We start from the raw sequence: 21543 nt of genomic DNA, 5'->3' as shown, positions 1-21543 counted from the left end.
AGAGCGTTCTTGAAACTATGAAGTCGAGCGAAGATTGCTTAAATATAATTAATTAAAATACACATATTATAAATCTATTAAATATTAGTTGTTATATTTATAATTATTTATATTAAAAGTATATACTTATTACTTATTTTTTTGTATAAATTATATTAATAGAATCGATATATCATTTAATAAATGACTGTATGAAAATATATATTGGCGGCAGAGGTTGGAAAAGCGACAGCAGCACAACAACAACCAACCGCGACACACGGCGAAAACGCAGAGCGGGCTTTCGAATTTTGAGGCTGTGAAGAGGCCGAATAATGTTTGTTTTTTAACTGTTGAAAAACAATAACAGCTAAAAATGACTGATAATGATAAGCTTATGGTATATTATATACTTTTGGAATCTATTTATTGTTAATTAATCGTCGTTTTAGACTATATAATGTTGCTAGGTTAGGTTGGGTTACATGGCATGCCATCATCATGATCATAGTTTTACGTTTTTCGAAGGCGAGAAGATCGGGGGCAACAAGGACGATCGGGGCCATCATAGAAAGACGATCGGGCCCTTATTCTTAATCCGATAGGCAAGTGTATCGTTTGTAAATCTGTTCTAGTATAGTTTATAATTGAGTTCTCGGCATACATACCGAGATGATGAAGTTCAATATTGTTTATATTTACCTTTCCGTTAAGTACTTACTTAAAGATGTAGGCTAGTAGGCCTATTGTCCCTTGAAACACAAAAAATGAAGGTCAAAATATTTTAAATTGGCCAGTTATTCACCTTTTTAAGTCGAAAATTCAAGCCAAAAACAACAATTTTACATAATTAACAGCTAAATTAATTTGATTACATTTCGTCTGGATAATCGTCCCGAGCGAAAGTAAACAAAGATTTCAAACCATGAGTATACATTAAGCATGATGGATGCTAATTAAGATTGTTTACAACTCGTCACGGATGAGAAGGTGTTTTCACACAGATCGCGAGTAAGTTTTATGATTATGCATACAGAGTAGCCAAATAAGCGTGTTGCATTATGAAGTCAAAGTTATTTTTTGAACCAAAAAAACGTCTGTATTTCAGTTAAATGATTTTTTTTTCGACTCATTTTTGGTGAAAATTAATAACTATTATGATACTTCAAAATGACCCACTTTTTTTCGAAATCTTTTTCTTTTCTTTTTTTCACAAACTCGTGGAAAGAACACATTTAATTTATTTTATGAACAATTATAAATCTAATTCGTTTTCTTGGACCCGATCGTCTTTCCTTATTTTTATAAGTGGCCCGATCGTCTAAGTATATATATATATATAAGTATCGAACGTCCACACGCTTTGGTACCCGATCGTCTTTTAAAAAAGCCTGATCGTCCTAGAATTGCTTATAGGCCTACATGGAATTCTAGGCCAGTACATACTATTACCTAATCCAAAATAAAAACGAAACACATATCTTCCCTTTATTTGTAAATAATAAAATGTATTTTTAGGATCCCATATTTTTTAATTCATTTTGTTTGTTCAAGTTGTACTTGCTTGTGTACACTTCATTCATCTTTTTGAAGTGAAAGTAGGCTTTTGGCCTACTAGGGCCATCCCTAGGAGCCTAGGCTAGTACAAGTATGGAGTTGTTTTTTGTCGAAATGAATAAATATTAAAACATTTTCTTTATTATTTTCAGATTGATCGACCTTTTGTAAATCCTTTTTACAATGAAGCAGTTGGAAGGTACTCATAAATAATTATATTTTCAACAATAACATTGCAAAATAAAACTAGAAAGCCACTCCGAGAGGGCATACCTCCGCCTACTGTAAAATTCTCCTACATAAGATTTCTCCGGTAATAAAATATATATATATATTTGTGTGTGTCTTAATGCTGTTTGTGATTTAGGCTAATTTCATTACAAGCATGTGTATGCGAGTTTGGTGTAATGGTTATGTAACAAGCCTTTCAGTTAACAATAGCTTCAGTTGACTAACAATAGAACAGCAACGCGAAAATCAAACGAGTGAATTTGAAAAGAAATAGGTTTTTTAAACTACTCGCATCAAAAAATGTGCACATTAAATCAAATTATGTTTTAAAATTACAAATCACAAATTATAACTCTTGCCTCTTGTTCAAAAATTAAGTTTTTTAGACAAGTAGTTCTCGAGAAAATGCAATTTCAGTTTACTTGTTACTTTAAGACTGCTCGCCGGCTTTTGAAAAATTCTGTCCTATCTTTTAACACTAGCAGGTCTAAAAAAGTATACTAAAAAGTGGTCCAGAATTGGGACTGTGGTCCCAAATGGTCCCAAAATTTAATGGAATGGTCCTTGACCACATATCTATCTGTCTATTCATTTTGGTAAAGATCTTGTAATTACGTTTTGAGTAATCCTGCTAACAAACAAACAAACACGCTACCGATTACATATACCTCCTTGGCGGAGGTAAATAAGTCTATATTAAAATAATTATATCATGTGATATAATTCCCAACTATTCCAATATTTACTGACTATAGTAACAACACAATGTGGGTAAAAACATAAACATAAAACATATAAGTATCTTGGGGTAACGTATGACAATAATTTATCATGGGGAGAGCATGTAGATCAACTAATTAAAAAATTAAATACTAGACTGTACTGTTTGAGGAAAATGAACGTTTTTAGGGTAAGGGAAGAGATACTTACTATGTTTTATTCATCTGTTATTTTTTCAATCTGGGATTATTGCCTATTAGGCTGGGGTGGGAACATAAACAAAGGAGATAAGGGCCGCATATGTAAAGTGTTAGAAAGGGCATTAAGAGTGATTGGCTCGTCGGCGCTGACAGCGGACTCAGTCTACGATTGTCACTACGGAGAACGATTGAAAAATGGTTTACAGGCGGTCATGGAGGAGGAAAGCCACCCCCTTCATTCGGATCTTCTTCGCTGCCACATTGGTAGAAGTGGTAGACTGAGGCCGGTGTTGGCGCGGACGGGTCGATACTCAAATTCGTTTCTCCCAGCTGGGATTAAAAAATTTAACGATGACTTTAAGAGGTAACTACAATAATTTTGATAACAATAATAAATAATATAATATAATAATTAATAATGAAATATAAGACACTTTTTAAACCGTTTTGTAATGATCTGTATTTTTAACTTAAATATTTTTGAGCTGTAATTTTATGATGTACTTTTTTAATCATTGTGTATTTTTATATTGTTATTCTACATTTTATACTTTATTTTTATACGATATTTTTATGTGATAAGTGAGCAAATGCAATTTCCAGTTTATTTGGACAATAAAAGTTATCTGTATCTGTAACATAATGGTCTAATGCTTTTCAGGAGAACAGGATGGGTACAGAAGAAAGAGGCAAGAAAAGATAGTGATGGGTTTGAAATCTTTGATGACTATTGGTCAGATTCAGGTACTATATTTACAGTAATATTTCTATTATGAGTGTGTCTGCGCAATTTGAACAATTTGCAAAGCTTAAAAAACTTCATTGTTACCATTTTAGATCAAAGTTCACTGTCAGTTGAAGCAACCAACAAGCAGAATAGAACCAGGAACAAGACACTTGACCCTGTTGTTATAACACCTAATATAAGGAAGGTAAGCTAAGTACTGTATTCATTGTTTTTTATAATACTTTTGTGTGTTTTTATTCAAAATAATATTAAAAGTAATTTGTATTGTTCATTACGTGTTGTTTGAATGGTTTCTTTATTCCCCAGAGTTCTCCATTGAAAGCAATGTCTTCATTTTCTACTGAGCACTTAAGTACTGAGAAATCAAGTAAAAGTTGTGTTACTTCATACAATGCTTCTGAAGTGGTTACCCCAAAGGCAGTCCTTGAAGAAGATGGCCTTCAAGGTAGTTTGTCTAAAGTAGACACCAGCAATGTTCCTAATAGTGCACTCCAGAGTTTTAAGACAAAGAAAAGGTAACAACATTTTCTTTCAACAGCAAACTCAATTTCAATAATAAATCACAATGCAATTTATTGAAAAAATGGCTGGATCTCAATATAGATAAAACCTAAATTGAAATGATAAAGTGTAAAACAGCCTGGAAGAAATTGCAGATATTTTGGATAACACTAACTCTGCTGAATTTCACTAATAGTCAGTGGCGTATCCAGTGGGGGGCCGGGGGGCATAGTTGCCATTTCTGGCATTATTATGCTTTTTGGCATTATTTAGAGGCCCGCGGCATTATTTAGTCGTTTTTAGCATAATCTGGCATAATTTTGTGTTTTTTGAACAACCAAAAAAATAATATACCACAGAACAAAAATAAAATATTTTGTTTAATCTTGCAATTTAATACATATCACATTACACAATATCATATCGTACAAAACAGATCTGTTCAGGTTTTCCGTACAATAGTTCTTCCATCCTTTTGTTTCGGACTTAAATAGACTCTTCGGATAGGAAGGCTGCTCGAAAACTACCGTGTGTGCGATATAGGCAGCACAACAAATCCGAAGAGGCTAGCTATTGGCCAATTATGTTGCTCTATTTCAGAGACCATGCAGGTTATTGGATCCCCAGATATAGAGAGAATTGAACGAAAACATGAAAGGGGTTTTGTTGTTTCAGTTCATAAGTGGCTGCACCCCTACCCCAACCCTTGAAATGGCAATTTCCAGTAACTAATTAGAAGCTCTAATTTTAAAAAGAATTTTCCATATATCAAATTATGTTCCATTTGCATCGTCGTAGCAACCCTATTTTTCCAAATGTTCTTCACCTCTCAGCCCCAGTAGTGACCATGTGGGCGAGGTAATTTTTATTTAAAATTAAGTGCCATTTCCGCCCATCGAGCAGCTCTATTTTTCCATTTTTTTTTTACCTCAGCCCCAACCATGGTGGGTCTGAGGTCATGGAGACACTTAATATATATTTTTATTTCCTATTTTAAATTATAATTGCCATTTTCAAAACTATTATGGGCTAAGATCCTGGAGGTACTAATAAATATATTTTTATTTCATATTTGAAATTAAGTGCCATTTCCGCCCATTGAGCAGCTCTATTTTTCCAAATTTTCTTACCTCAGCACCAGCCATGGTGGAGCTGAGGTCCTGGAGACACTTAATATATTTTTATTTCCTATTTTAAATTATAATTGCCATTTTCGAACTATGGTGGGCTAAGATCCTGGAGGTACTAATAAATATATTTTTATTTCATATCTGAAATTAAGTGCCATTTCCGGCCATCAGCATTTTTCAAAATTTTCTTATCAACCATGGTGGGGCTGAGGTCCTGGAGACACTTAATATATATTTTTATTTCCTATTTTAAATTATAATTGCCATTTTCTAATTATGGTGGGCTAAAATCCTTTCATATTTGAAATTAAGTGCAAAGATCGAGCAGCTCTCATATTTCAGCTCAAAAATTCTAAATTTCCATGGCTGTAACAGGTTTTTTTTTGGGGGGGTGGGGGGAGAAGGGTTCGTGGGTTGGTGTTTGTGTCATTTGCAATTACCATTTTCGAACCCCAGATATTTTTAGAATTATTAGTTATTACTCACAAAACTAAAAATACAATTTTTGAACGACATAGGGATACAATTTAGGCCCTATTTTGTGTCAGTTGGGGTTTTACAAACGTTTATTAGACATACAACCGTTGGTGGCGCTGTTTAGGGCCACATTTTGGGGATCTGGCATTATTTTTCCCAATCTGGCATTATTTGAGACAGGATACGGCATAATTTATCGCTGGCAACGCTGCCGGGGGGCCCGGTCCCTCCCCCCCCCCCCCCTGATTTTGTGTCCGTCGGCACATCATCGCGTCCGTCGGCAAACAAAGGTGCCGGGAAAAAAATTAAGTTAGGCAAATAAGAATAAACTATTATTGTATTCTGACAATAATTGAACTGTAAACATAATTCTTTTGAGTGTTTGTTTATTTACATATCATATCATTCCCTTCAGATCAACTATTTTTTATTTTCATTACATCTAAAAATGTTTTCAAAATATCTTATCATCTAGCACGTACGTACGGCCAGTACACGCTAGATTGTTTACTCCAAAGTCTTTGACCTTACCCTATTCAACCTTGTTTTTGCAGTTGAGCCTCTCATGACCAGGGATTTGTACTGTATGTCTTCCTACGCTAAGATTATATAGTTCCACATACCATGTGCTTTTTTCTCGTAAGATATATTTATTATAAGTGCCAAAAACCCGTTTTTTTTTCTCGATATGAGGCCTTTATTATTCAAATTTTTTAAACACATACCATAAAAAATATCCATGAATTTCATTTTTGGAACAGAATATTCCGTGAGGCTCAACTACAAAATCACCATTTTGTGATATGATGTCATCGTAAGCCAATCAAAGCTGAGCTTTCTCGTGATTGGCATTGCTCATGGTTGAATGATTTTGGATTCTGGCTGATTTGATTGGTGGATGCGAATCACCCGCAGCGGAATGTTTTCTCTCGCGCGTGTACCATGAAGTTGATCATACGGTCTCTCTGATCGTTACTACACAAAATTAGAGCAATGAATTTGTCCGAATTCCGTTTAGTAAACAACTTTATATATTTTATAAGCATTTAATAACACGTTTTATTGATATTTCCAATGGTGATATATAAATAAATTACTAAAAAACGTAATTATATGTAATTATTTTAACCAAAAATGGCATAGTTAATAGAATTGCCGACTGGGGCCGCAAATTGTTTTACTTCTTTCGTGGCTAAAAACGATAATTTTCGGCGATGTTTTAGACCCTATATTTCGAAAACTAAAAGCCAGATTTCCTAATATTTTCTTTATTGTAATATGAATGCAACATACTAACAGATAATGTTGGTTTGGTTTTAATTTTGCATCGTTATCCCATATAAGACAATATGACTATGCAATCCTAGAACCGTATATTGATCAGGTGTATGTACAGATAATGACACTAATTTTGTCAACAAATTGGAAATTCCCGCCCCCCCCCCCCCCCCCCAACTTCAAAATCCTGGATACGCCACTGCTAATAGTTAAGATGAATTAGAAATAATGTTTACATGATCAAAATGTTTAAATTCAACAAATTATTTACTGCTACAAGTGATGAATTCTTTTTTATAATCAAATTTGTTGTGCTGCAGGCATTGTTTAAAGTACACTGTCTGAAATGTTAAAATACTTATATACTAATATAAAGTTCTTCCAAGATTTAATCAGAATAAATTAATGATAATTTCAATACTTATGCTTGCAAAAATTCTTATTTTTTATTAGGTTAACATTTTCAGCTGCAGAACATCTTGTACAGAGGAGAACCTTGAATGAACAAGAAGCGAATCAGCCAGAAAGTATTGATGTCAAAGAACAATGTGAACAAGAAGATGACAACCTGGATAAAACATTAGTTGCTGACGTTAGTGATCATGAGACAACTGCAAGCCAAGTTCCTACCAGGTATACAGTACTATAATCACCCTTGCATTAGAATGGTTCTTCATGCTGACATTCTGAATGATAAACACATTTGTTCAATTTTTTTTAAAGGTGGAGGATTCTGTTCTCTTAATTAAAAATATATTTAGTTGTATGTATAAAACTGATTTTTTAATCGTATATTGTTATATATTTTGTTTGTAGTAATGAAGCTAATGTGGAAACAGAGTGTATTATACATAATGAAATACAATCGACATCACAACATGTGCCTATTAGCTTTAGAAAAACAAGAGGTGAAGCAGAAAGGTCACATCAAAGTACATCAAGATACATAGATGATATTGATAGTGATTTTGTTTCTTTCAAGAAAAAATCAGTTACACACAGCACAAACTTTGAAGACAATGATGATGATGATTATGACTTTGAAATAATTGACATTGACACAACTGTGTACTCACAGGAAAGTGGAAGCAATGAAGCATCTAGAACATCAAAGGATATAAAAAAATTAGTTTCAAAGAAAATTCAGACTGCGAAAAAGAGTGATAGAAAGAAAGAAAATAGAACAAAGAAAAAGAAGATTGCAGAAGTAGCAAGATGGGATGAAGAAGAAAATGACAAGCATGATCTAGCAATAGAAGTCACAGGGCATCAAAAGAAGATTGCAGAAGTAGCAAGATGGGATGAAGAAGAAAATGACAAGCATGATCTAGCAGTAGAGGTCACAGGGCATCAAAAGAAGAAAAAGGAAACTTTGATGAATAAGAAAAATGAATCCGGTAGCAGTAGTGACGTTGAATCTGATAGCAATTTATCAAATGTCAGAACAAGAAGAAGAAATAAAAAACAAGATTCCTTACGGGAAAAAAATACTAAAACAAAGACAAATAAAAAATCTGAAATAAGATCGGATGAAGAAGATGATGAAAGTGATCTAGGTACTGACCTACCAGTAGAAGCCACAGGTCAAAAGAAAAAAAGGGAAACTTTAAGGAATAAACAAAAGAAAAGTGAATCAGGTAGCAGTAGTGACATTGAAACTGGTACCAACTTATCAAATGTGAGAACAAGAAGAAGAAATAAAAATCAAGATTCCTTATGGGAAAAAAGTACTAAAACAAAGACAAACAAAAAGTTATCAACACAAGAAAAAAGTAGCAAAAAAATGACAAACAAAAAGTCTGAATTGGAAGATGATTTATCAACATGTAGTTCAGAACTCCAAGATAAGGCAAACAAGAAAAATGTTGGTAAATTGGGAATTGGTGATGTAAATGGCGATGAGAGGTTGGTAACTTCAAAAAGAACAGAACCGAAAGAAAAAGCACGGCAAAAGGAAAGACGAAATACAAAAGTCAAACAGAAGTCGGGAACAGTGTCCGAAGATACTAATTCAAAACGTCGGCAAAATAATTCAAATGAAGAAAATGAAAGTGAATCTAGTAGTAGTGTTGTAAATGCTATACATGAAGATGATCATTTAGAACCCATCCAAAATGATTTAAGTGAAGGACAAGTTGAAGAAACCCCATTAAAAAATGATATACATGAAGATGATCATTTAGAACCTATCCAAAATGATTTAAGTGAAGGACATATTGAAGAAACCCCATTAAATAGGAGAACACGGAACAATCGAAAACAATTGATAACAAATAAAACTGCTAAAAACAAACAGCAAAAATCTGGTAAAATATCTAAAGAAGATAAATTGGTTGAAAAATCTCGCGTTTCAGATAGCACAAACTTAGAAACTGTAGTAGTAGAGGATATGCCAATAAACTCTAAACCTAAAAAAAACTCCATAAAGAAATCAGGTCTAACATATAGTGACGGAACTAATAATGTAACAGAGAAGTTTGTTGTAACAGATGTTACAAAGTCTACAAAAACAAGGCGATCCAGACGAAAATTATCAAAGACTCTAGATGATGAAGAAAATAATGACACAGAAAGCAAACCTAGAAAACGAAGCAAGTCGTTATATAATCCAGAAAACATTTTACTTGAAGAACCTGAAAATAATTTAGTAAACTCTCACAAATCTGAAATGACAACAGATAAAAAAAATGATAAATCTAAATCTGCAAAACATCGTCATACAACTTTGAATAGACGGAAATCATCAGTAAGGTTTAGTCTTGGTGATGCGTTATCTTCTACAAGTATCAAGACAAATACAAAAAGTAATCGCCGGATGTCTATTCTCAAATCTTCTGTCTCGCCAATAAATACAAAAGAACCCGAGGATGACTCTGTTGTTCCACTACAGGTTACAAAGACATCAGATTTGTGCCATACTTCCATGGGTGATCCTGAAGATGAGTTTGATGAGCATGTCTTGCCATCAACGAAAAAAACATCACTCAAGCGCCAACATGAACAAAGTATAGATTTCTATGAAATTGATGAACCTATGCTTGCAGAATCACCTGTTTCTGGTAGGTATTGGTGATAAACTGTTATTAAAACGTTTTTTGTGTTCTTCAAAGTACCTGTACAGATTAGGATAAATCTTCTCAGACAAAAATTAAAAATTCTTGACACAAATTTATTACAAGATATTTTATTACAGGTAAACATAAGCGAAAAAGGAATAGAAGATATAAAGAACTCGCAACTAGTTCACAAGGTATAAATATACAGTCTGGTAAGAATATTGAAACATATAACAGTATAAACTTATGTATCTCTTTAATTCTTGTGTGCTACCTTTTTTTTTTAAATGTTTGACAATATTTTCCATTATTTTATAGATGGTAACAAAACAGATGTACTGGCCTATTCTCAATTTGGAGATGAAGATATGTTACCAGAACACAAGTCAACTCCTGTTGCTGGTAAGAATCTTGATTTTGAAAATCAGATTTATTTATGATAAAGCATCTTTGATAACTTTACCAGTTTACTTATGAATTGTTGTGTTCATATTATTTATTATTATAGATACAACAGGTTCCTCTGATCCCAATGAAACAGAACCAACCGCCAGTCAAGATGAATCTAAGCGAGCCAATTGGACACTTAAATTCTTTGAGGTTCCAAAGAAAAAAGCCTTTATAAGTAAGTTACTTTTGTTATACAATTACAGATAAGGGATATTTTAGACTTGAAGGTGAATGTGTAAAAACAAAATATTAATGTTACAATATTTTGTTCATGTCTATAGTTTTTGTAAATATTTTAAAATACATTTAAATATGTTTTATCTTGCTAATGAAAAGGATGAATTTTGTCTATGTGGTGTAGCCTACATGTTTCTATTAAAAGATTCCTAAATTGTAGGTGATTGCCAATATCATTTTGTCAACAATTTAATATTTCAGTAAATCCTGAAGTATATAATGATGGAACAAGGCGTACCAAACGATCGCGTGTAAAACCACTGGAGTATTGGAGGAATGAGAGGGCGCTCTATTCTAGACGTCCATCAGGAGGCTTTGCACTATCAGGGATAATGTCCCCGACATTACCAACACCATCTCCCCCAGCTGCTAAACCAAAAAGAAAAGGTTTGAGATTTTGTATTTTGTACATTAACATATACATCACAACCATTTGAAAAAACTATGCTTAGAAAAGTACAACTTACAATGAATGAACAATACACTGAAAACAACATAATATTAGGTACTTTACTATTTAGGAAATAAATATTTTTGTTTTTGTAGCAAAAAAGAAGATTCCACAGACACCACACAATCTGTCAATTCATGCGAATTTATCCGATATAGAGGAGCATATTGAGGTTAACCCAACAATCACAGTATTGAATCCTAGTACAAATGAGGAAGTTGACATAGGTAAGGCTACTATGATCAATGTATTTTAAACTTCATTACTAAAAATTATTTTAACATACCATATTCATTTTTTTTTAAACCCGCAGTTTGAATAAACAACCCCCTCGAATAAATTCCCTCCATATAAGTGATTTTCTTTTGGATTAATAATATAAAAATATCAAACCATAAATATTTCAAGAAGACGTGAATTATTTTTTCAGATGCTATAGCTACAAGTGAGATGAATCGTTTCTTTGGTCCAACTGGTAAACCGGTTACAAGTGATGATCCAATTGCTATGTCAAAGTCTCTATATCAGAAGTCTTTTTCTGCAGGTTTGTAATGTTTGTTATTGATAATTGTATTCAATCACAATTTTGAATGAGTGATAATAAGAATTTGAATATATAATTATACTAATCGTTTTTACAATGTTTTGTTTATTGTTTTTATCACACACAATAAAAGAAATAATTTGTAAATTGAGAATTAAACATACAGTAATTAAGATAAATAAGTTAAATTTCTCAAATAAAGTATTGCAGGCGATAGAGACGAAAATAAGTTTGAAAATAAACTTTGAGGCATGGTCAACAGTTAAAAATCAGAGTCACAAATCAATGTAATGACGAATGTTATTGTTTTTCAGGTGAATTATTGATTCGTCCTTTACAAAAAAAAGGCCTTCAAGTTGTCAGAAACGATACAATGGTGTTTAGAATTATACGGGGTAAGCTTGCAGTCACCATACACGAAACAACAACCATTCTTGAATCTGGTGCCAGGTTCTTTGTTCCTAAAGGTAAGAGCTTAAGCTCTATCTACACTATGTGACAACAAAATGTGATGTGCCCATATATGGACACAATGAAATAATATCGCTACCATATTTGGCCGCATCACACTTTTTATGTCAAACTAGTTTTATAGTGTAGACAGATCTTTAGCATGAACTTTTTTTTAACATCTTAAATTAGCATATGATAATACAGTATAAAAGAAACGTATTATTTTTATCATGTATCACATTTATTAGTCGACTAAACTAACATTCTAATGGAAATATTTGGTTTACTTTATTTGCCTAGCTTTACTTCAGACTGCCTGTAGTATAAAAACTGAAATATCAAGACAAACTGATTTCAATCGCAAACCTTTATTGAGTTACATCCAAACATGGCTGTATACTAAACCATGTTTTTACACAGACAAGCGGTAACGGTAAGCATAGCTTGTCCCACGTAGAATCTATCTATCCTGAGCAGAAACTGCTCGTCTGCTATGCCTTGTGTGTAAATGGCCATAAGGAATAATATAGATTCTATATTGGTATTACCATCACCGCTCGTCTGTGTAAATTGGCCTTAAGTATGTTAAATATAATGTTTAAAATGATACACTGATGATTATTCTAGTATCCAGCCCTCGAAATTTGGACGAAATGACCTCGGCAAAAAAATGCCGACGTAAACGAAGCCCACCTCGCCAACACGTCGGCATTTTTTTTTGTTCAGCCCCCAAAGCTATTTTTAGTATTCAATCACACACACATTAACTGTACTGTACCTAAAAATAGCTGTGTTATAATGTACAGCGCATTTGCGGCGCGGCTTGCTCTCTAAATAATAACCACGCAAACAAACCACGTGGTTTTCAATCCCCAATACAAGTTGGACTCTTCCATTCTCTCAGATCAGCCAAGTAACAATAAGTCATGTGATTTGTCATGCCTCACTAAACTCACATCATACGACGATAGTGAGCTGCTGAGCGTGGTTCGTTGTTGTTGTTGTAAACGCCGGAGCGGTCTAAGCCTAGGCCTAATAATAGCTCCAACGTACAGTACAAATATTTAAAGATATATTTAATTCACTTGTAACGAGCTGAGGCTGAGTATCATAATTTCAAATTCTCTTTATAGGCAATGTATACAACATCCAGAATCTCCGAAATGATGAAGCAAAGTTGGATTTTATACAAGTGAAAAGTATTTGAGTAAGAAATTACATGAGCAACCATAATCATGTAATTGGGTGGGGGAGGGGAAATGGGGCGAGGATATTAAGTTAAACACATTGTGAAAATACTGTATATAAATACATTTGTATTTTATGTAAATACTGTCCAGTAAAATACTATTTGTAGTGGTTATCTTCCTATTTTATAATGTACTCTGAAAATTCAGGTTGCTTTTGATTTTTCATATACCAATTGAAATAGTTAATTATTTGGATATATTTGTTCAATATCACTATTGAGTGATGATTTCCTAATTCGTTGTTATTAATAATGCTCAAACCGTATATAATAGTGTGGTAGAATTATTGTAAATTGAAAATTTAGCGTTTTTGATCATTCTTTTTTCCCAATAAAGTATAAATGTTTATTGATTCTCTACCAACTTTAAAAAAAAGATTTTAAAGGATTGTCTTTATCATTTTGCTTCCGTAAATGATAACTTAATTTTTGTAGTGTATATTTTTTTTATGTACTGTAAGCTATTTTAAAATTTAGTTTCTATTACAGAAATGAAAGTGAACAACCTGTGGCTTTTACATTTTTTATTGCAATTTTATTAATACATTAATATAATTACAGTGCACAATTAGTTATAATGAACCAGTAAATATACTAAAGAAAGATATGTATTATGACAGTTATAAATCTGTCTTTGAAAATGGGATCCTTTAAATATCCCATACTAAATGAAATATTTAGTAAATCAAAAATGTGGGGTTATAATAAATGTACTGTCGTTGAAAATGGAATCCTTTAAAGATGTATTGTCCATTTGACTAATTAAAAAAAAAAAAAAAACAGATTTCGAAAAAAAGTGGATAATTTTGAAGTATCATAATAGTTATTAACTTTCACCAAAAATTAGTCGGAAAAAAAATCATTTAATTGAAATACAGACGTTTTTTTGTTCAAAAAATAACTTGACTCAAAGTTTTCGATCAAAACATATCTCATAATGCAACACGCTTGTTTGGCTACTCTGTATGCATAATCATGAAACTTTCTCGCGATCTGTGTGAAAACACCTTCTCAACCGTGATGAGTTGTAAACAATCATAATTTGCATAATGCATACTCGTGGTTGGAAATCTTTGTTTATTTTTGCTGGCGACGATTTTCTAGACGAAATGTAATCAAATTAATTTACCTGTTAATTACGTAAACTTTTTGTTTTTGGCTTGAATTTTCAACCTAAAGTGAATAACTTTAATATTACTTTGATATGGCCAATTTAAATTTAGAATATTTTGACCTTCATTTTTTGTGTTTCAAGGGACAATACATCTTTAAATATCCCATACTAAATAAAATAGTTAGTAATCAAAAATATGGAGCTTATCACAAATGTTATTAAATGTTTTCAATCCTTTAAAAAAATATGTTTATTATTATCATCATTATTACATAATTAACAATTAATATTTTTAAATTACTATTGATATATTGTAATAGTAAACAAAATTAATTGAATGCGCCATACAGTTGCATAATTAAAACGTTAACATTACTATTAATATACAGTAATAGTAATTTTATACAATTTTAATTTGATGTAGATTAGTGTATTATATTACTATAAATCGTACAGTAATTAAACAAAACTAGTATATTCTTTAGCAAATTTGTTGACTGAATTTTACTACATTCTGTTCACTGTCGACTGCCTCATGAACGTGTCTCTCAATCAGTTTCCCTTTTATTTTCCAGTGTTGCCATGCCCCTTCTAACTTTCCACCATATCAGCGTAGCTTGCCTCAAGCTCCAACCACTGTGTTCGCATCAAGTTATAGCCCACCTGATTTATTTAATAAAATAAGAAAGAATATTGGTTATATACATTATATATACGCCTATTAGGTAATAAAAAAAAACAAGGAAGAATGAAAAGTGACAGTATGCTAGTTGTAAACTACATAACCATAGGAATGTTTTCTCTTTTTTCACGCTGCTTCTCTAGTAGGTGGGCAGATTAGAGGCTATTTTTTGGTTGAGGTGGCAATGGAAGTACTACCGGCTAATTTTTATATTTTTAGAAAATATAGGTCTTGGGAAGGTCACAACTCAAAATTACCCAGAATCCCTTTGGGGGAACATGTCCAAATCGCATAATCAAAATGGCCACCATTTTTTACATAAGAATTATAGTTTTAGGATAATTTAAGTTAAAATTGCTTTTCTCCAAAACTACTCACCAATAATCATTGAAACCTGCTAAAAACATACTCTGGTATTAGAAAGCGAATAAAACAATTTAAAAAAATAAAATTTCCATCGCCATATCAACCGTTGCTATGCATATTTGTACATTACAGATTGTACACAGAATTTTTCCGTAAAAAGGGACAACAGTTTTTATTTACATTAATAAACATTGTATTTTCCATCAATTTTTAAATAAAAACTATCTACTAGTATTGTTAAAATAGTCCCAAAAAAAATCCAAATTCTTTTAATAACTTAACAAAAATTCATTTTTTCTTTCCATAGCAACAGAGTAAAATTACAAATTGTACAGCTAGTTTCATTCTATATAAATAAAAATCATCTGATATTATAAGAAAGTTATATTTATAACTTAATAAATCAATTAAAATACTATTTGGGTATTGAAAAATGACTAAAATAATTTTAAAAAATTAAATATTCATCTCCATAGCAACTGTTGCTATGTACATTGTTACGTTACACAGCTTTTAAACAGAATGTTTGAACTGTTTTTTTGCATTACAGTTTATTATACACGGGTTTTGTTTTTTTTAAATTACTTTTTGGAAAAAAACTTCTAGTATTGGTAAATATATTTATGTGTAAAAAAGAAACATTATTTAACTAACGTAACAAAAACAGATTTTCACTTCCATAGCATTAGCATCGAAGTAAAATTACGCAAATTGTCTTGCTAAAGTGGTGTAGGTTCATTATAAGCAACATTTCATATACAATTTAAATACTATATACTGTATAATGTATTGAAAAATACTACTTAGTTACTTTGTGAATAAAAACTAACTTCTACTATTGGTAAATATGGTTATGTTTATAAATATGTATATGTTTAAAAAAATGAACAATTATTTAACAATAACACATTTTCATTTCCATAGCAACAAAGTAAAATTACACAAATTATCCAGCTAGTTTCATTCTATATATGCAAAAATCACCTATTACAAGAAATCATCGTAAATAATTAAAAGTTAATAAATTAATTTAAAACTGTTTTGGTGTGTTGTAATTGTTTAATCGCCATAGCAGCTGTTGCTATGTATAGTTATCTCATTTTTACCTAAAATAAAAAAAAAAAATTTGCATATCATCTACAGTTCAGAAAATTATTATTTATACACTTTTTCTCCTTTAATTACCATTGTATTATTTGATTATAATGTTATTCTGATAAGACATGTAGTTTCTATAGAATCATATATTTATTGAAGTTTTTCAGAATTCAGATTTCACAGAATTGGTTTCATTTTTTATATAATTAATAATACATTGTTTTTTTGTTACCTGAATAAAAACCTAGCATGGTAAATTCATTTTGCATATAATTGAATAGCCAGCTACGTCCCATGAGGACTACTCATTCATAAGCTAAAGCAAGCAGCAGTTATAGTATCTAAGGCCGATAGTTTTGCGACTTTGTAAACTCGACTATAATTTATAGATCCCAGCTGCTGGACCCAAAAAAGGTCTGGGAAAAGAGAGTCTATGAGGGCTCACAGTTGAATGATTTTGGATTCTCGCCCTTTGATTGGTTGACGCGAATCAACAGACTGGGAAGAATTTTCGTGAAGTCACTCTGTCTCTAGAGGGTATTCAGTTGCATGCCAACAGGTTGAGGTCACACACACACACACACACACACACACACACAGCACATTAAAGTTCAAAATTGACCATTTTGAAATGGGCATGTGAATCATAATTAAACAACTATCTTTGATTTGTATGTATTTTTGCGATTAAAGGACATCTTTTTAATACTTAATCATAAATATATCTGAAGAAAGAACAATGATTAATTTTAAAATTTCGATCAGCGTTTTTTGTAAGAAATATTTCTTGTTCATACTCATCCAACAGCAAGCAACTCGCTAAATTACAGGATGGATAAACTATAATATAATGTATCGTGCTTATAAACTAAGGCTTATAATTAAGTGACATACATTCAACCTGGTTTAGTAACTCGAATAAAATCTAGAAATACGTCTGATTTTAGATGATTGTAAGCAAAGGCACCAACGCACACTAAAGCATCATATATCTGTCTGAAATATTTAGGTAAGTAGAACAAAATTAATATACGGAAATATCAGATAATATGTATAATATTCACTCAAAGTAACTCTGATATTTACCATTCTCAACATTTAGTTTGTTGTCCCCTCCATCCATTGAACATATAGTATAGATTGTTGTAGAATGTTCTTTATACGAGCTACTTCTACACTTGCTACCCCGCATCAATGCGTAGCCAGAATTAGCGATTATGTCATTGTGACCCAAAGAAAATGAAATGTTAGTGTGCCCTCTATTTTTGTTACAGTATACACTATATAATACTGTATACATGATTATCGTATCCGGATATTCGCCCCCTGGACATTTACCCCCGGAAAACTACCCCCCGGACAACTACCCCCCGGACAACTACCCCCCGGACAACTACCCCTTTAGGACAACTACCCCCGGACAAATACCCCCCCCCCCCCCCCCACCCCGGACAACAACCCCCCTTAGGACAACTACCCCCTTAGGACAACTACCCCCTGGACAACTACCCTAGGAACAATTACCCCCCGGACAATTACCCCCTCCCCCGGGTAATAACCGCGGACAACTACCTCTGACACAATAGAGAGTTTACGAAACACGACGGGAGCTCAGACAACGAGTGATTGAAAGTGATAGCCACGCCCACTGGCGACACTGCGCCTGCGTAAATAATTTCACCAGTTGTCGTCTGGTAGAAGACAACAGCAAAATTGCTGTTTTGCTGTTCACAGTGCACAACTACCTCCTGGACCTGGACAATACTCCGAGGGCAAATAATCTTTTAGGACAACTAACCCCTGGACAACTACCACCCAGACCATTCAACAACCTGACTCTGCAACAGTGTATTATAGGAATTATAAATATATTTTAATTCGTTACTTTGACGAATTACTATTCATTATTGTAAACAAAAGTAAAAGATTGAACATAAATATAGCCTGGTATAAACTGAAGATTGTCACACATGATCATAAGATAGTCGAACGTATTATATAGTACTCCCTGTATCTCCTGTAAAGACTGGGTTCGCGAATAATAATAATAATTTTTGCGTCAGGACAATGCTTCGATAACCACTGGTCTTAAAAGAATTAATTTTTTTCTCAAATTTGTCATACTAGATGGTACGCTCGCTTCGCTCGCGTACCATCTAGGTCGTGTCCACAGATGGTTCTCGAATACACATTCATTTCAATATAAAAAATGTACGTACCGCAGGACTATAGTCGTTTACAGAAACGAATAATTAGACACGATGATTTATGTAAAATTAGCACCCTAGGAATTAGGCCTTGTCTTAAAAATGAGTCCAATTTTTTTATTTGAACTCATTTAAACAAACCCAATTTATGTTTTGTATATAGAGCAGTAGAGTTGAGGGATGGGGAAGAAGATGGGAAGAACAATTTTTAAATATATTCTCTAGCCACTCAGTAACGAAATATTGTTTTAAATGTTTTATAGGCCTATCAATATACCACTAAACACAGTAAAACATTTACGATTTATAATACTTTTTAAAACTGTCCCTATTTTTGTACACTTGATGTGTGATATCACTTTTGATATTTGACCTCAATGTTCACTCACCGAATAAACGGCGATCTTTAAATAAATTCCCCTCAAATAAACGGTGACCATGTTACTCCCATGAAACACCATATGGAATAATCGGCGTCCATTAGATTATACCCCCTCCCATTGAATAAACAACTTTCTTCCAATAAATGTCCACCTAAAAACCACCTGAACAATAAACAGCCCAGGCCGTTTTTTCAATAAATACGGTACTTTAAATCTAGCACATCTAGGGTCTAGTGTGCTGTTAAACAGAATAATCGGTTAAAAACAGGTGTTTCGAAACTAGAGATCCGAGACCAGAGAACAGAGACCCGAGACCCAATACGAAAAGGGAGACCTAAATATACGAAAAGGGAGACCTAAATATACGAAAAGGGAGACCCCACTATACGAAAAGGGAGACCCCACTATAACGAAAACGGAGACCCTATACGAAAAGGGAGACCTAAATATACGAAAAGGGAGACCCAAATATATGAAAAGGGAGACCCAAATATACAAAATGGGAGACCCAAATATACGAAAAGGGAGACTCACTATAAGAAAAGGGAGACCCCACTATACGAAAAGAGAGACCCTAATATACGAAAAGGGAGACCCAAATATACGAAAAGGGAGACCCAAATATAGGTCTCCCTTTTCGTATTGGGTCTCGTGTCAGGTCTCTGGTCTCGGGTCTCTAGTTTCGAAACACCCGTTAAAAACAGATGATTTCATTTTTACAGAAGCCGGTCCTATATATTTGTCTACTTTTTGACCGGGGGTAGTTACCCGGGGGGTAGTTATCCTAAGGGGGTAGTTGTCCTAAGGGGGTAGTTGTCCGGGGGGTTGTTATCCTAAGGGGGTAGTTGTCCTAAGGGAGTAGTTGTCCGGGGGGTAGTTGTCCTAAGGGGGTTGTTGTCCGGGTGGTAAACATCCGGGGGGAGGGGGGGGGGTAACTGTCTAGGGGGTAGGTGTCCTAGAACCATTATTATAGGTAAAAATAATGGGACCCGCTTTAATATCAAAATGAAGCACGTAGATAGCAGTTTTGGAAGGGAATTGTCTGAGCAACAACATATTAACGTGTTGAAGAAATTTGGAGACGTAGAATATGGATGCGCGCTCTTTTAAATGTCATGAACTACGGTATGACGCAAAATATGAAAATACGACGTTTTTAATTATTCAACTTGCCATAAGATGACGTCAAAATGTGTACGTACATGAATTCGTATCTACAATTCAACAGCTTCCAGAAAACGTTTTAATCATGAGTTTCACTTTTCATACTGATGAGCTATAACATTGAAATTTACTGGAATGATGAAAATAACAGACCCTAGCTATTCACGCTTTTGAACATGATGACGTCATCAACATTTTAAAAATGGTAAATCATGCGAAGATAATTGACCTAGACAATATCAATATCTTGGGAAAATGGAATGCGGATAAGTGGAGATGCGCTCTATTAAATGTGATGAGCTATCGAAAGAGACAAAAATATTTATTTATTTTATATCCGAGTGGCCATACGATGACGTCACAATGTCCGGTTAGCCATATTAACTCATCAACTTCCAGAAAACGTAATAAAAATAAACTTCACCATTTCGTTTAGATACTATGACTTTTTTTTAAAAGGCATAATTTTGAAACGCGCGCGAATTGTCCAATTCGACGTGCTCGTATGACGTGATTTTAAGTCGAAATTGTTTAAAAGTTGTTAAAATTACTAGAAAAGGCTGGCAAACATAATTCACGCTCTTACTACATGAACGTTCATGTTCCTCGCGTGGTTGCTGAGCATTTCGATTCGCATGAGTGCTCATGAAAGCGTCATAGCTCATTACCTGAGCTCTGATTGGTTGCACAATATTTTGCTTCACAAAAAGTAGAAATAAAGCGAAAAATAAAACGGTTAATACGGGATATATTACATCCTGATCCGCTTGACTGAGTAAATGGGCGTAATACGGAATTATATCTCATACATTAGAGATAAAATCGTTGCACCCTGCTTGTTCTTACGAAATACGGGAAATATCTACGTTCTTCGGCCTCATGGAATATGGAACCAGAACGAACTCTGCGTTCTGTGTTGGTCATAAGATTAAGAAATAACATAGATTCTATTTTTGCATTTTCCGCTTACCGAAAAATAGAGAAAAGGGTACTATTTAACATAGTTTAAAGTAGTGAGTACATTGCACGCCACGTGACCCACAATCGTCCAATCAAAGACAGGAATTTATTTAGGTGTTATAATAATGATAATTGATTTTATTTTGCAACATACATTTTACCGTGCCTGGTCGCTCTGTGTGAGGTGTCTTGGTTCATTCATTTTGTAAATTTCCATTTTTTTTTTGCCAATATGGTTATTTTGGGGATTTTTTTTTATAAAACCGAAATCATTATTTAATTTTATATTTGCCCCCAAAAGTAAATAA

At 33.2% G+C, this 21543-nt stretch overlaps 1 protein-coding gene across 1 annotated transcript; it reads left to right on the top strand.

Moving 5' to 3' along the window:
* Positions 1–3809: 3809 nt before the first annotated feature.
* LOC140051407 (uncharacterized) lies at positions 3810–13512 on the top strand. The gene is made up of 11 exons (XM_072096617.1): positions 3810–3950; positions 7275–7454; positions 7638–9880; positions 10015–10089; positions 10196–10279; positions 10386–10502; positions 10766–10951; positions 11111–11242; positions 11446–11559; positions 11874–12026; positions 13146–13512. Exons 3-11 carry the CDS (start codon positions 8197–8199, stop codon positions 13217–13219), a joined length of 2619 nt encoding a protein of 872 aa, XP_071952718.1. The 5' UTR covers positions 3810–3950; positions 7275–7454; positions 7638–8196; the 3' UTR covers positions 13220–13512.
* The last annotated feature ends 8031 nt before the right edge of the window (positions 13513–21543 follow it).

The sequence above is a fragment of the Antedon mediterranea genome, chromosome 6 (genome assembly GCF_964355755.1).
Source record: "Antedon mediterranea chromosome 6, ecAntMedi1.1, whole genome shotgun sequence".
NCBI classification, from domain to species: Eukaryota; Metazoa; Echinodermata; class Crinoidea; order Comatulida; family Antedonidae; genus Antedon; species Antedon mediterranea.
Note: the sequence above shows the minus strand (reverse complement) of the source record. Positions and strands in the feature narration are given on the sequence as shown.